The sequence below is a fragment of the Leopardus geoffroyi genome, chromosome D4, assembly GCF_018350155.1.
Source record: "Leopardus geoffroyi isolate Oge1 chromosome D4, O.geoffroyi_Oge1_pat1.0, whole genome shotgun sequence".
NCBI lineage: Eukaryota > Metazoa > Chordata > Mammalia > Carnivora > Felidae > Leopardus > Leopardus geoffroyi.
This window is the reverse complement of record NC_059342.1, coordinates 56,552,061-56,567,544: the sequence shown is the minus strand read 5'-3', so window position 1 is coordinate 56,567,544 and position 15,484 is coordinate 56,552,061. Positions and strand designations below refer to the sequence as shown.

Here is a 15,484-nt window from a genome sequence, read left to right as displayed (position 1 = left end):
TTTCTATTTCTAAGGGAAACTGATCATAAAAATACCCTCTTGAGGGGCACCTGGGTGGCTCAGTTGGTTAAGCATCCAACTCTTCATCTTGGCTCAGATCATGATCTCATGGTTCATGAGTTCAAGCCCCAAATTGGGCTCTGTACTGAAAGCATGGATTCTGCTTGGGATTCTCTCTCCCTCTCTCTCTCTCTCTTTCTCTCTCTCTGTCTCTCCCCTGCTCTCAAGTATGCATGCTTTCTCTCTCTCTCAAAATAAATAAACATTCAAAAAATATATATATACTCTTGAAAGTCCCATTAACCAGACTGATCCTTGAACTACTTTCACCTCCCTTCCTTCAGGTGGATGCTCACAAACAGCCCAAAGGAGTCCCCCACCCAGGATGATGGAAGGACCACCCACATTAGGAAATGGGATCACAGGGTTACCTTTAGTAGCATCCTTTTGTTTACTAGACAGTGCTGGTTCAGTGTCTTTCTGTTTTTAAGCTAAAACAAATCAGAGTAATTTACTAATTTAAAATGGACAATTCCTTATCCAATTTTTAAATATCTATATTTGGTTGGTCAGGAAAGGAACTCCAGAACCCCTGGTTCAGCACTGCTTCCCCCTCAGCCCTGTTTGGCTGAGAAGGAAAGAGCAGCTTGTGGTTGAAGATGTCTGGGGGAAAAGGACAGGTGGGAAGGCAGGAGAGGGGTATGTGGGAGTCCAGAAGTTGGGGTGCCTTGAGAGATGTCATGAGATAAGGTTGGGGCAGGCCATGGATTTGATGCCAGACAGGAGGAGTGTGGGTGGGGCCTGGGCAGGGCTGGAGCTGGAAGGGTCACCCTGCCCCACCCAGCCTGATCTGGCCTGGCCAGGGGTGTGGGCAGCCTGTTTCTCCTCCTCTCTGGGCCGGCCGGCGGGCAGGCCTTGTGCGTGCCGGGGGCTCCAGCCCAGGCAGGCTGGCGAGATGAGAGGAAAAACATGCGGTTTGGTGGACTGGACATGGAAAAACAAGCCAATTAGGAGGAAAACAAACAAACCCTGGGCCAGCGGGGGCAATGTACACGCATACACGGCCCCGCATGGGACCCAAGGACATCCTGCCACAAGCTGATGCAGTCACTTGGGCATCTCAGGAGCCCCCACAAGGGGCAACTTGGGATGCCTGGACATCCAGGAATATGTCTGTATGACCAGACTGTGACATGACACAATTACTTCTGAGCTTTTGCTCACACAGAGCCTCTAACATGTTCTCACATGGTGTTCAGCTCATACGTGTGAATATACTTGAACTTCTGGGCACTTTCCCACACCCACAGTTTGAAAAAATATATTCAGGCTTAAACTCCATCTCCTATATAGTGTTCCAGGTATGTCGTCTTGCTGTCACTACATTTCAGACTCAATGGTGCACTTACACACATTCTCAGAGAGTACCTCAGCCCCTTGGCCATACACATACAGACAGTCTTAATCAAACTGCCCTGTCCGGAATCACACACAGCCAATTGCAAAGTTACGCAACTGCCCAGTCTCAGTCACACACATGAAGCCTCTCAGAGTTAACGCAGAGCCTCACAATTGCAGTGTCTTAAAAACAGCTTCTTCCCCATCTTGCAGCACACTCACAACAGGCCTGATCACACACTGTCCCACAACCTCACACTTGGTCTCTCATAGCACCCCCACCTCCGCCCACCCGGCCCCTCAGCTGGGCTCCAGCTGCAGCAAGTCACTCCTTTTCTTCCTTTCTTTGTTTTTCTTTCCTCCTTTTTCCTCTGAGAAACCTGGTCCCTGTCAGGAAACCCAAGCCCTTCCCTGCTCAGGGCCCAAGGCCAGGCAGGAGTAGCCAGATGACAGACAAAGCCCTGCCTGGCCCCCCGGTCCCCCATGACCTGCCCAGTCAGAGAGAGGAACTGGTTTGAGGGGGAGGCTGGTCTCAGGGGGGAGGATGGTCAGAGGGAATGTAGGGGACTGGTCAGTGGGGAGGCTGGCTGGGGGAGGGGGCCTGTGAGTCCAGTGCCATGGCCTGCTCTGCCCTCCAAAGAGTCCCAGGCAGCAGGGAGCTGACTCTGCAGCCTTCAGTACCCACCCCACCCCCAGCACCCTTCTCCTTTGAAGCTGGGGGTAAGGAGGGGGGTGGCAGGAGGGGGGAGTGGAGGCTTCTCAGCCGACCTCGGAATGTCCTTTCCTCCTGGGGTGGCTGCCAACTCTGGCCTGGCCTACAGGCCCCCACAAGGCACTTCCTGTGTCCTTGGCCACCCCCCACCCCACCCCCATGCCTCTGTGCCCCTGGGCAGATAGGGAAGGGATAGCAGAGGCACACAGGATGAACATGGAACAGACACAAGATGGACACGGGGCCAGGAAAGCTTCCCAGGGGAGGCAGACAGCAGTGGATAGAATGCAGGTTGCCCCTTGTGGGGGCTCAGCTGGACTCTGGCTCTTCCCTGCAGCCCTGGGGCATGGAGCTGCCTTTGCCCACAGCACAGCCCACTCTAGCTGCTACATTCACCCAAGCTTCCCAGATGCCTCTCTGACCCCTCATCTTTCTTGCTGCAAAGCCAGATTGGGCCCTAGGGGTTCAGCCCCAATACACATATACTTCACACACAATGGACATGTACATGCAATCACACAGAATCAGTCACCATCACGTGTACACTGTGGATGAAAGCCCACAGTTCCCTGTGTGTCACCATGGTCACTCAGCAAGCATAGACATGCATTCCCCCCTTCACAGTCCCTGGCTTATTGAACTGCCCCCCTCCCATTTCCTGTCCACCTGTCAGGCAGGGGGTGGGGCGGGGGGGGGGCACAGGAGGGAGGTGTCAGTGTCCCTGGAGCCACTGACGGACATTCCTTGCCTGGGTCAGATCACAGAAGTTGCCTCCTTCCAGGAACCTGAGCCGGCTGTCCTCACGCCTTACCCAATGCCTAAGGGTGGGACAGCTGGGCTAAGTGCTCACAGCAGCAAGAAGTGTGGTTAGATAGCAGAAAGGACTTCCCAAGTGTGTATGTGTGGTCATGTAGGTGGGTATCCCCATCCTGGAGTTCAGTCCCAACTCTAGCTTGCTGTGTGACCCCAGGCAGATCCCCATCCCTCTCTGGGACTCCCCATGCTAGAGTGAAGGCAGCTGCTGACCAAGTAAAGAACTGCTTAAAGGGTCTGTGATGGAGGAGCTGGGGGCTAGGGCTTGGAAGTGAGGTATATACCAAGGGAACAGTAGCTTCCTCTCAACAGGCATATGCACACACATGCAATCCTACGTGGCCACACATTCTGAGCCATGCCCATAGATACTTCTACATTCCATTGTGGATCATTCATGTCACAGAGACACATGTAACATATATACCCACGCACCTAGACACCTATACACAGATACCCACATGTACAGCCACCCAGTGCTATTGCTCCTGTGGAACCACCAGGCCTCTCCTTGTGTTTCTTAATCTCTACTGAGGGGAAGCCTGGGATGACTCTTCTCCAGGGAGCTCACTCTGACTACTCCCGCAACCAGAGGACCCAATCAGGACCATCTGCCCCCGCGCCCCCCTCCCCACCCCCCCAGCTTCTGTTGCACAGTTTTTCTCTGGGAATGGACACAACGTGTCAGGAGATGTGGGGCTGGGGCCGATTCCCCCAGACATCATCTCCATCCTGTGATTGATGAGCTGAGGCCCGCAGCCCCCTGTTCCCCCACAATTCCCGCCTCCATTGAGCAGGTGGGGGGGGCTCCCTCTTCATATAGGCCTTGTTTTTCTTTAATTAAACATCTGGCTGTCTGTGGCCTGGGAAGCCTCAGACCCTCGCTGACAGCCACCCCTCCCCAACCTCTGGCATTGCTGATGGGTTGAAGGGGGGCGAGCTGGGGTTCTGGGGCCCACCTGTCCCCACACTAGTGCAGGGGACTAGGGGCTCCAAGAATACCCTGACCGTGCTGTCCTCACCCCCAGTGCCGCCGCGGGAGCCTGTGCTCAGCTGCCGCTCCAACACTTACCCCAAGGGCTTCTACTGCAGCTGGCATCTGCCCACCCCCACCTACATCCCCAACACCTTCAATGTGACCGTGCTGTGAGTAGACTTGCCTGTGACCCGGTTTCAACCCTGACCTCTGACCTCTCCTTCAGCCACCCACCATGCCCTCAGTCCAGACCCTAGCCCAGCCTTGGGCTTGACCTTCCCCCAACCTCTGCCCCACCTGACTCTTGATGTTGGTAACAGTGCCTGGGCCTCACCCTTCCCCAGGCATGGCTCCAAAATTATGGTCTGTGAGAAGGACCCAGCCCTCAAGAACCGCTGCCACATCCGCTACATGCACCTGTTCTCCACCATCAAGTACAAGGTCTCGATAAGTGTCAGCAATGCCCTGGGCCACAACGCCACAGCTATCACCTTCGACGAGTTCACCATTGGTGCGTCGGGAGTGGGGTGGTCCCTGCAACATACTCCAGTGGGAGTGTGTGAGTGGGAGTGTGCCAGAGGTGTATATGAGCATTGGTGGGGATAGTCACATGTGTGCATAGGTATATGTGGAATGTATATACATGTGTACATATGTTCATGGCATGTATATACCTGTGAATATTTGAGTGGGTGTCCTTTACCTGTAGAGGCCAAGAGACCTTTCCAGCAGCTCTTCCCATACTCTCTCTGGCTCCCAGAGTATTCAGGAGGGGGAGGGGGGGCAGGCTGGGCCAGACCCTTGTGCAGCTGCAGCCTCCACCCCCCGCCCCACGCTAATGGCTTCCTTACGGCCTGTGATGAATGAGGTGTCAGAACAGGAGACAGGACTGGGACAGATACCGCCCTCACCCCCACCCCCATCCCAGTCAGACCCTTCTGCCTACTCCTGTCCCACTCCAGCCAGACCCTCTGCCTGCCTCTGCCCCATCCCATCCAAATCCTCTGCCTGCTCCTGCCCCAATCCCAGCCAGACCCTCTGCCTGCCCCTGCTCCACCCCATCCAGATCCTCTGCCTGCCCCTGCCCCAATCCCAGCCAGACCCCTTGCCTGCTTCTTCTCCATCTCAGCCAGACCCTCTGCCTGCCCTCCATGCCATGGCTGAATCCCCCAGCCAGACTGTTTCTACATGAGCTGGGCCCTTAGACTCCTGTCAGGAGTCCAACCCAGATCTGCCACACCTGTGGACTGTCTTTTAACCTTGACCCACAGAGCAGCTTCAAACCCAGACTCTTCCAGGGTAGACTTTATCTCAATTTGGAACTGGAAGAGTTGAGGTGAAATGCTGAGCTTGAGGGGAGTGTATGATGCTGGTGCAGGAAGGGGTGATCCAGATGACAATGGAGGCGATGCTGGTAATGGTGGAGCCATCATTTAGACTTGGTAATTGGGATGCTGGTCATCATGAGCATGGGGCTGGGATGATGGGATGAAATTTGGGATATCATTATCATGAGCTGGTGACAGTGACTGCAGTGACAGTCCTTGGTGGGAATAGGGATGTGAGAGGTTGAAATAATGAGATGGTTGTTAATGGTGGTTGCCAGAACTGACAACAGAGAAGAGGGGTGGCAACCATGACAGTTATGACAAGAATTGGCAATATGAGATGGTGGACATGGTGACTGGGGCTGACAAAGTGGGGTTTTTCCAGAGATTAGTGTGGTAATGAAGCTGTGTCTCCTTAACAGTGAAACCTGACCCTCCAGAAAATGTGGTAGCCCGACCAGTTCCCAGCAACCCTCGCCGGCTAGAGGTGACTTGGCAGACCCCTTCGACCTGGCCTGACCCTGAGTCCTTTCCTCTCAAGTTCTTTCTGCGATACCGACCCCTCATCCTGGACCAGTGGCAGCATGTGAGTGCCCTGCCCTGCCCAGATCCCAAGTGCCAGAATCAGAGCCACATGGCATATCCATACGACCTGTATCAGCTGATAGCTGTTCCAATGTGAAGCCTGAGGGCAGCCAGAGAGGCTTTCCTCAGGGAGAAGGGATCAGATAGGCCTGGGAGGATGGATGGGTCTGAGGGAAGTATCCTGATCTGAGGCCCTAAGGGGTTCCCAGTGACCTCTGTTAGTGTGATGGGAACACATCTGTTTTTGTGGCACCCAGGGTAATGGGGAGAAATCCTGGAAGGGAGATGGCAGGCAGGGCAGTTAGTTAGTATTTGCCTTTCCTTACCTCTGGCTCTCCTCTGTGATCAGGCATCTTCCTCATACACTCTGGCCCAGGCTGTGGGCTTGTACTGGACCCAAGGAGCAGGATGGCTCTTATCCTCAAGGACTCATAGTGTCAAGGGTTCGAGGGGTCAGAATCAGTCAGTGGAGGCAAGCTTGTTCCAGGGTAAGAGTTCAGGCCATGATTAGTGTCAGGGCTCCAAAGTCAGATGTAGTTTAGGGGTCAGCTCAAGGTTATAGATCAGAAGGTAGTCTAGGCTGGGAACTAGGCAGTGGATAAGGGCTGGTATGGGGGTCAGGCTGTGGTCTGGGCTACCTACCTTTTCAGTACGTATTGATCAAACTACTGTAGCTCAGGGGAGCAGCCAGGGGTTTGGGGCAGATTTAAGGTTCTCTCTTCTTTGACATTCCAGGGCCCTTAGGGTTGTAGGTGCTCTTTGTGGCCCATGAGGTCTGTGGGCTCAGACTGGGGCTGGGCCACAGGCCAACCCAGGCTGGCACCCAGGGGTCAACCCACCCACCAGGCTCCAGCCCCATCTCCCCATGCCCCACTTCCAGCTAGCCTTTAAAGTGCATAATTCGATTCCAGGGTGCCTGTCCGGGTTGCAGGCCTGGCCCCCACAAAGGCTGCTCACATATTCCCTGACAGAGTCCGGAGTCCCTCCCGCCTGGCCAGCTGCCCGCGCCTAATGCATTGCTAATAACCAGGGTCTAGTTTCACAAGCCCCCCTCCCCTGCTAACGAGCTACAGGCAGCAGCCCTGCGCATCGCAGCGCACACGCCTCATAGTGGACCTGGCATACTGCCCACCACACACATGGGAGCATGTATACATACACGTGGCTCCTAGCAGGAACCATGCTCCATACATGCATGTGACTAACATGCCAAGGCCATGCACCACAGAACTGACCCACATACTGATGTGGACAGAGCAAAATATGCAGACTCTGTGGTAAAAAATACGTATGACCTGGCATGTGCTTTCCCTGTTCCATATCTCATTGGCATTGTGGTTGGTTAGATTTATGGCTCTTTTGAGCTTGACTTTTGCTCTGAATACAGTCTACTCTCCCTTATCCTTAATATTGGAAAGGAGCAGGTGTATGATTGGGAGGGGGTAGAGAGGGGTGAGGAGAAAAAACATTGTTTGGATTTTCAGGAGGAAATGAAATATACAGGCCAGGAATTATACAAGAATGGGTACCATGAGGTCTCACAGGGGCTATCTGAGCATGGACAAGGAGGAGGCAAGTACAGGGACCCAGCATGGGTTCCCTGAATCTTCTGTTCTTGCCCTAACTCAGCAGGGAGGCTGAAGGGCATGCCTGACATATGCTACAGCCGACTGGATGGAGGACTCTGAGGCTAGGCAGATGCCAGTTACTAGAGAATTCCTGCCAGTGGAAGAGCCATTCTCTTAAGGGATGGATTAAGGGATCAGTGATAACCCAGCAAGAAGGGCCCAGTCTTAGGATATGTGGCTGCCAAGAAAGGATTGGGTTCCTGGGCCACATTCCTAGAGGTATGGTGCCCACCATAAGCCCACCAATAAATGGTAATCTGATCTGCTTTTCATAGCTCTCTCCCTTTGGGGAAAGACAGTTGTGAAGATCTGGGGAGATAGAATCAAAGGAGAGGCCTGAGGGTCAAATCCTGACAAGAGGGAAAAGGAGCTGAAGGAGCTGGGACTACTCAGCAAGAGGGGGTCTTTGCAGGGCAAAAGGGTGTAGGGGACCAGAGGAGGAACTGGGCCCCAACTCCAGGGGAGGAGAGTCTATGGGGCCCACCAATCTTCTAGGTCTGGGAGTAGGACTTACTGAGCTCAGGTCTGGGCCCCAAATGACTTTCACCCTGACCTTTACCAGTGCCTGCCACCTCAGGGCCATGGGGATGGGGGCGGGAGGGGGGATTATTGGAGGGGCTTCTTGCTGTACTTAGACACACCTTCACACATATGAATGCACATACACGTGTGCACATGTACTCACAGCCTTTCAGGTAGGTAGCCCAGACCCCAGTTTTCTGGGAAGGAAGATTGGAACAGGGACCAAAAAAGCCCTGAAGCCAGACGTGGCCCAGAGCAGCATCCCCCCCCCCCCCCAACCGCCCGCCCCTGCCGGCTGCCCCTGTTTACGAGGAGGCTTAATGAGGCAGCGGGTGCTGCTGAGATGAACCAGAGCTCAGCCTGGGACTGGGAGGGGCGCTGGACAGGCAGGCCAGCCTGAAGGGTGGGGGAGACCAGCAGAATAGGGCTGGCCTCCGCAGGGGTGGGGTGGCGATGCCTCCAGGAGGAAATGGAGCAGCTGCCCTGCTGTCCTGCCTCTTGGGAGCTGCCCACCCCACCCCAGTCCACCTCAGGCAGGGTGACGATCATACTGAGGTCTTCCTGAATGGGAGGAAGTGGATGCACTGGGCAACTGGGAAGCCAGGCTCTGAGCTGGAACCCATGATGATGACAGAGCTGATTGAAGTGTGTTTGGTCCTCATTATACCCCTGTGAGATAGATCGTAAATGCCGTTTTACAGATCAGCACAGCAAGGCATGTGGAGGTTAAGTAACTTGGTCACTTGCTTGTAAGGAATGGAACTAAAACTTGGACTCAGGAAGCCTGGTTCCATGACTGTGTTCATAACCTTCCTTCTAAGCTGCTTGTTTTGTTTTGTTTTGTTTTGTTTTGTTTTGTTTTAATGCTGCTTCCTGATGGGAGAGGGCAGCATATCACCATCCCCATTCTTACCCTGTTACTCTTATCACCTCCAGGCAGGGGCTGAGATCAGGGCTCAGATTGAGGGCTGTGAGGAAGCTGGGATGACAACAGAGTGAGACAATGAGCAAAGTCCTCCTTCTGTTCCCCTGGGGGTGCTTCCAGTCTCCTTAAAGATTTTCTTACTCTCCTTTAGGATCATCTTCCCTCTCTCGGGGCTTCCTCCCTGACATGTCTTTACCTTCCTTCAGGAGTATTCTTAATATCTCCTCTCTCTCCCAAGGAAGTCCTCATTTCCTCCAGGGGGGTCTTCACTCTTCTCTGCTCAGAAGTGTTCTCAGTTCCTCTGGGGGTGCCTCACTCTCCTGACCCCCAGGGCCCCCTACCCCCATCCCATGGTCTGGCTGCAGGTAGAGCTGTCAGATGGCACAGCGCACACCATCACAGATGCCTATGCTGGGAAGGAGTACATCATCCAGGTGGCGGCCAAGGACAATGAGATTGGGACATGGAGTGACTGGAGTGTGGCCGCCCATGCCACGCCCTGGACTGAGGAGCCACGACACCTCACCACTGAGGCCCAGGCTCCGGGTGAGCCCATCCCCCATCCCCTGTTCTCTCAGTGACCTGCACTGTTGCCTGGTTCTATCTTGTGCCTTTCAACTCCTCCCAGGACTTAGAGCCTTAGAGCCTCTACCCCAGGCACTCTGTGGCTGCTTCACTGCTGTCTGTCTGTCCTGCCCATGCTGTTCCTGGTCCTTGCTGTCTGGACATTCTTGGTAGGGGCCGTTGGGTGGAGGGGTCATCTGTGAGCCTTGGGGAAGCACGATCTGCCTGATGGGTGAGGCAGGATGTGTTTGAGAGAGGAAGCAGGGGCTGTCTGATGGGAGAGGCAGCACTGTCAAACACAGGGAGCAGGAACAATACACCTCATGAAACCCCCCAGAGCTGGGTTGGACTGTAGCCCTGGCCCTGCCCTGAGTTACCCCCATGTTCCCCAGAGACCACGACCAGCACCACCAGCTCACTGGCACCCCCACCCACCACGAAGATTTGTGACCCTGGGGAGCTGGGCAGCGGCGGAGGAACCTTGACACCTTTCTCAATCGGCGTCCCTGTCACCCTGGCCCTGGCCGCTGCTGCCGCCACTGCCAACAGTCTCCTGATCTGGTAAGTCAAGTAAGGTTGGGTGGCAGAGGGGAACCTGAGGGGATCCCTATCCCACCCTCATCCCTCACAGCCCCCTGCCCTGTCTCCCCAGAGCCCGGCATCCCGTGAGGACATGCCAGCGCACCTGCAGAGGAGCAGGAGGCCGGAGCTGAGCCCGCAGACCCCAATTTCTATTTTGCACACGGGCAGGAGGACCTTCTGCATTCTCTTCAGACATAATTTGTAGAGACCCCGGCAGGCCCGGGCCTGCCGCCCCCTAGCCCTGCCACACCACACTGGCCCTCCTCCCTCCCTCGGGAGAGGAGGACCTTGCAGCCAACCCACCCACCAAAGACCCACCCCTACCCCCACCCTGGCCCCTTGGGCTGGAACCTCCAACGCCAGCGACTCCCAGGAGCCCTTGGGGGGGGGAGTCTGAGGGGATCCCCTCACATCCATAATTTCTCCTCCTGCCCCAGCCTCCTGTCTGTCCCAGGGTCTCTGTTGCCACCATCAGATTATAAGCTCCTGACACTGGGGGGGCCCAGCCACCCCTTCCCCCCAGTGCCCACACTTTTTCACTCCCCCACCTCTGCCCATTTTGTACGGCCCTCCCCTTTCCCTGTTCCTACCCCACAGTATTTAATGCCCTGTCAGTCCCTTCTAGTCTGACTCAATGGTAACTTGCTGTATTTGAATTTTTTATAGTTGTATATACAGGGGTGGGAGGGTGGGGGGGTTCTCATTAAACGTCACCATTTCATGAGTCCTTGGAACAGACCCACTTTGGGAGGGTTTCCTTCTTTCAAGGATCTCTCCTCTTCTAGGCCTGGAGGAGGGAAGAAATTCTAGTTGGGCATCCATATAGGTGGGGAGAGGCAGTTTAGCTCTCAGGCAGACGTGTGGAGCTTTCTGCTTCTTTGGAGGATAGGGCTCCCTGGAGGCCAGGGACAGAGTTGCAGGGACTGAGGGGTTCCAGTGAGGCAGGTCCCACATGGGGATGTCCAGTCAGTCCTAGAGGCTGCTGAATCCTGACGGGAGCAGCCTGTCAAGGGTCATCTCCAGAGCTGCCTTCCACGAATGCCTAGGCTTTACCCATAGAGGCTAGAGATGCAAGAAGGGAGGTGGCCAGACTTTATCCTTGGGGTAGGAAAGACTGTCATCCCTGCCATCCAGGAGATACAGTCCAGGGCTTCTAGCAGGTCAGGCCTGGGGCTCATCTGAGCTACAAGGCACAGAGCGCAGAGCGTTCTGGGCCTGGGCAGGCCGGGAAGCTGCCTGAAGGAGGCCACTTGGAACGTGACTAGGGACTGGACCTGTGCTTCAGGACTAGAAATGTGGGGTACAAGATTCACCCTAGCATTAGATTACAGTCAGGACTCCATGTGAGTGGGAGAGGAGCAGGCTTTGGGTTTACAGGGTGCCCAGTCTTTGGTCCAGCCCTGTACCTTGCCCACACCTCTAGTTTTCAAACTAGAATTCCAAGATCCTTCTGATTTCTTCTCAGAGGAGGGGCTGCTGGCTGCCCCAGGCCTGCTCAGGTATAGCCCCCTTGTAGAAACCACCCCACCACAGCTCCTCAGCTGAGGATGCCTAGGGCTGGGGCTAAGTTTGCAGGTACCTCTGGCCTGGGGATGGGAGGAAAGGATTAGACCAGAACCCCAACCCAGCTTGGCCTTGCTCTGGGTTCCTGAGATGAGAGAGAGATGGAGTCAAAGCCATGGATACACTGACTTGTGTACACACTCCCCACAGCAGGTGCTGAGCACCATACCTACACTTAGCTGCTAATACCATGATGCCACACACACATATGCCAATTCAAGCCCTTTTTTCAGACCAGGGTCAGAAAATGGGTGTTCCTTGCTGGTCTCACCAGGCCTGCCCCTGCCCCTTCCCCTGCCACTAGGAGGAGGGATCCATAGTGCCTCAAGCACTGATGAGTTAGGCCTCGACAGGACCTGGGGCTGGGTGAGGGGCTCAGAGTGAAGGTGGCTAAGCTCTCTTCCAGACCAGGCACTACAGGAGGAGAGGGGTGTTCCAGGTGGGAGATCCTATCGAAAGCAAAGGCCTGATATCAGGGTAGAGGGGCCTGTGGCTTTTCAAGCACAGTAGTCTCAACTGTGGGAATGCATGACTCCTCATTCACAGGAAGAGGCTCCCAGGATGGACATACTGAGAAGTGGCTGTGGACCTGCCCGTGTACCCTGGACCCCCTATTTGCCTGTTTGTCTGGTTCCTGTGAGGTGTGGCTTGGGCCTGAACCTATACTCTGGGTTTAACGGGTGGAGGGAGGAGGGGGTCACAAACTCTCACCCAGGACATTGTATTCCTGGGATGGGTCTGAGCCTCCACCTTCCCTGTCTTTGTGGTAGTGGGGCTAAAGTTTGGGGATCTCTGGCCTGTGCTGCCTTCCTGTCTTCAGAGCCTTGGTCAGCCCTGACCCACCCACCGCCCACACAGGGCTTGGGCATCATCAATCTGGCCTCTATTAGCAACATGGGAAAGCAATTATGTGGGGTCTGGGGAGGAGAAAGAGAGTAGGGGGCCTGCTGGTGTCTCAGAGTCCAGTGGAGAGGAGAACTGGATCATCTCCCTGCCCCCAAACTCAAGAGAGAGACCCAGCTCCGTCCTAAGCCCCGAGGTGTCTGGAGGATCGGTGTCATTGCCTTTGACAGGCGTGGGCCTGGGGTTAGTCATTCCTCTTTGGAAGTTCTGGCCCTCAACCTCACAGAGGCTGCTTGCTTTGGAGGGGCTTGGGAGTGCTGTTTGCTGCTGCCTCTGAGTACTGTCTCTCCACGTCATTATTTCCCATGGTGGTTCGGGGGAGCTCACGTAAGTATAGATATCAGTTCTTAATGCTAAATCAGAGCCCAGAGAATTAAAACACTGCTGAGGGGGGCTGCCAGGGGAGGCTTGGTTCCCAGGCCCAATGTGTACAGCAGCCTACCCTTTCAGCTCACTCGTTTCCTTTGCTCCACCAAGGGGCACTGGGGATGGGGATCTTACTCTGTGCCATATTCCTATAAGGCTAACTTGTTTTTGCCCCCACCCTCCTGTCACTCAACCCATTTCCATCTGTCTCTGTCCCATTCCTATCTCTTAACAAGTCTTTGTCCTGGTTACTATCCTTGTGTTTCTCTCTGAGTATTTCTATCCTGTCTCCTCCTCTGTGTATGTCTCTGACTCCTGTCTCTGTCTCCATCCCTGTCTTTGCCTCTCTGTCTCTCCTCCCTATCTCTCAATCTTCCCTTTCCTACCTTCCTCCCTGGTCTGTCTCTGTGTGTCAATCCTCATCTTGGTATCTGTGCCTCTCTCTGTCTCTGCATGTATCTCCACCCCATCTTGTGTTTCTTTTCCTCTTTCCTGACTCTCCTTGCCTTTCCTCACGTTGCCTCCCTCTGAGTGTTCCTGCGCTGGTCCAGACCCCAGCCTGAGGCCACTGTGCCTCTTTGGCCTGAGCTGGAGGCTGTCCTGGTTTCTGCTGCCCCCTCTCGGCCACCTGCCTGCCCTTCATTCCTGCTTCCAGGCAGGCGGCTATCAGCCCCCTAACCCCACATCTGCCTCCCAGCAGCCAGCCAGGAGAGAGGAAGGTGGTCAGGAGACACTAGGCTGTCCCTTTGGGGCAGCCTCTGGCCCTGTGAGCATCCCAGAGCCAATGGGTGAGCTCATTAACTCCCTAGACTGGGACTTTGGGAAAGTTCATCTTACATGAAAAGAATGAAGTGCTTGGTGGCAGAAAAGATTGGGGTGTATTCATCACACCCTTCCCTCTCAGAGGAGGTCAGAGAGGAAGGAGGTCTGAGGAGGGGAGTCTGATTGAGCCAGCCTGAGGAGAAGCTGGAGGAGAACTCATCTGACAGGGGTACTCCAATGGGGAAGGCTAACCTGAAGGTGAGTGGGCCAGTGTGACAGGATGAGTCTGAGGGGAGGTTGGTCTGGGACATGCTATACAGCTCTTGGTTGGAAGGTCCAGTCTGAGGGGGTAGAGTGATTGAGTGTCTGAAGGGTCCAGTCTAAAGAGACACCACTCTGAAAGCATACAGGTCTGAGAACAGGATCACCAACTAGTCCTAGTTGGCCTGGGACTTTCTCAGTTTAGCACTGAATATCTCAAGTCCTGGGAAACCTCTCAGTCCCAGTCCTATTTGAGAAGGCCTTGCCTAACAGTGCCAGTCTGATGGGAGAGTCAGTCTGTGAGCTAGTGGATCTGAGGGATTCTGGTTTGACAGTGCCACTCTGAGGGGAGAGGCTGTTTAAAAGGCTGGAAGCTTCTTTGGGCAGGAACCATGCCTGCAAGGGAGTGGATGATTAGGGTCCTTGCCGAAGGGCAGTGGCTAGGGGAATGGCCACGAGGGGGCAGAGCAAGCTCTCAGGAGAATCAGAGGTAAAGGCCCCAGAGCTGGGAGCCAGACAGTGCAGAGCTGTGTGCAAAGTGTACCCTCAACATCATGTGTCACTGTGCCATCACCTGCAAGTTTCAGGTGATGATGTACAACCACACAGTTGTTTTTGTGTGACTAGGTGAACAGGCGCACATCTGTGGTATGTTAGCGTGTAGCCTGTGATGGAGAGTGTGCCTAGTATGGCCATGGCTGAGGCCTTACCTGGGGCTGTAGGGAAGAGAACAAGAGCACCCTGGCAGAGAAGTTACCTTGGTAGGGGCTGAGATGAGGAGAGAGTAACTATGCTTCCCTACCTGTGCCTACCCTCGTTCTCTAGAGTATTCCCTGAGAGTCCAAGAGCTAGTAAGTACTCTGGTGATATATAAGGACAGCCGCCAGGCCAGACTACATGACTAGGCCCTGCTGCCCTCCTCTCCAGCTTCTCTCCACCTGTTCCCTTCAGCTGGTACTCCTCCAGCTGGATACCATCCTCCTACCCCATTCCCCAGTCATTGTTCCAATCTCTCCTACTTCCATGCTTTGGTTCACACTGTGCCCTGCCTGGATGCTCTCTTGTGAAGCATTTGAGGTCCCTCTGATGCTGCCTCCTATTCATTCCTGTACCACGGACTGAACACCACCCCCCCCCCCCCATGTACTAAGGCCTAGTTCTGTGGGTCCCTGCTTCACTTCAGGGACTTGAAAGTGCTAGGGGCTGCTAGGGTCTTGCTCAGAGGATGGCTCTGAGCGAAGAGGTATGGACAAGGCAAGGCTGGGGATCGTGGTTAGGACGGCAAAGTGAAGCCATCACAGAATCACAACTCCATCCTACCCCCTTGCTAACAAAATTAACAAAAGCCCAAACAAGCCAAAGCAAAAACGCTGCTGCAAACTCAAGTCAAACCAAACAAGCAAATTCTTTTTATAAACCTTAAAATGTGATAGCCAAGGAAAGTAACAGAAGATTCTGGTGTAACAAGTGAGTGGTATGTCACCTAACCCCATTGCCCAAAAGGAGCATTGAGAAAAGATGAGTCAACAAATACCAAGGATTGTCACTAACTAACGTCCTGTAATTTGAAGAAAATGGATTGTTGAGTGAGTAGGT

The 15,484-nt window shown here is 54.5% G+C and overlaps 1 protein-coding gene across 7 annotated transcripts in view; it reads left to right on the top strand.

The window, feature by feature from the left end:
* CNTFR (ciliary neurotrophic factor receptor) overlaps positions 1–10,757 on the top strand; it is a 38,630-nt gene extending 27,873 nt beyond the window's left edge. For 5 of the 7 annotated variants that reach the window (XM_045467818.1, XM_045467812.1, XM_045467816.1 and 2 more), the window contains 6 exons: positions 3,952–4,069; positions 4,244–4,410; positions 5,650–5,813; positions 9,253–9,433; positions 9,844–10,012; positions 10,083–10,757. In XM_045467818.1, coding sequence (XP_045323774.1) covers positions 3,952–4,069; positions 4,244–4,410; positions 5,650–5,813; positions 9,253–9,433; positions 9,844–10,012; positions 10,083–10,164 — 881 coding nt within the window. In that variant the 3' untranslated portion in view covers positions 10,165–10,757. Of the gene's footprint in view, positions 1–3,951; positions 4,070–4,243; positions 4,411–5,649; positions 5,814–9,252; positions 9,434–9,843; positions 10,013–10,082 lie in introns of those variants that run through there. The other 2 variants (XM_045467813.1, XM_045467815.1) reach the window with 2 other exon arrangements.
* Positions 10,758–15,484: the final 4,727 nt, after the last annotated feature.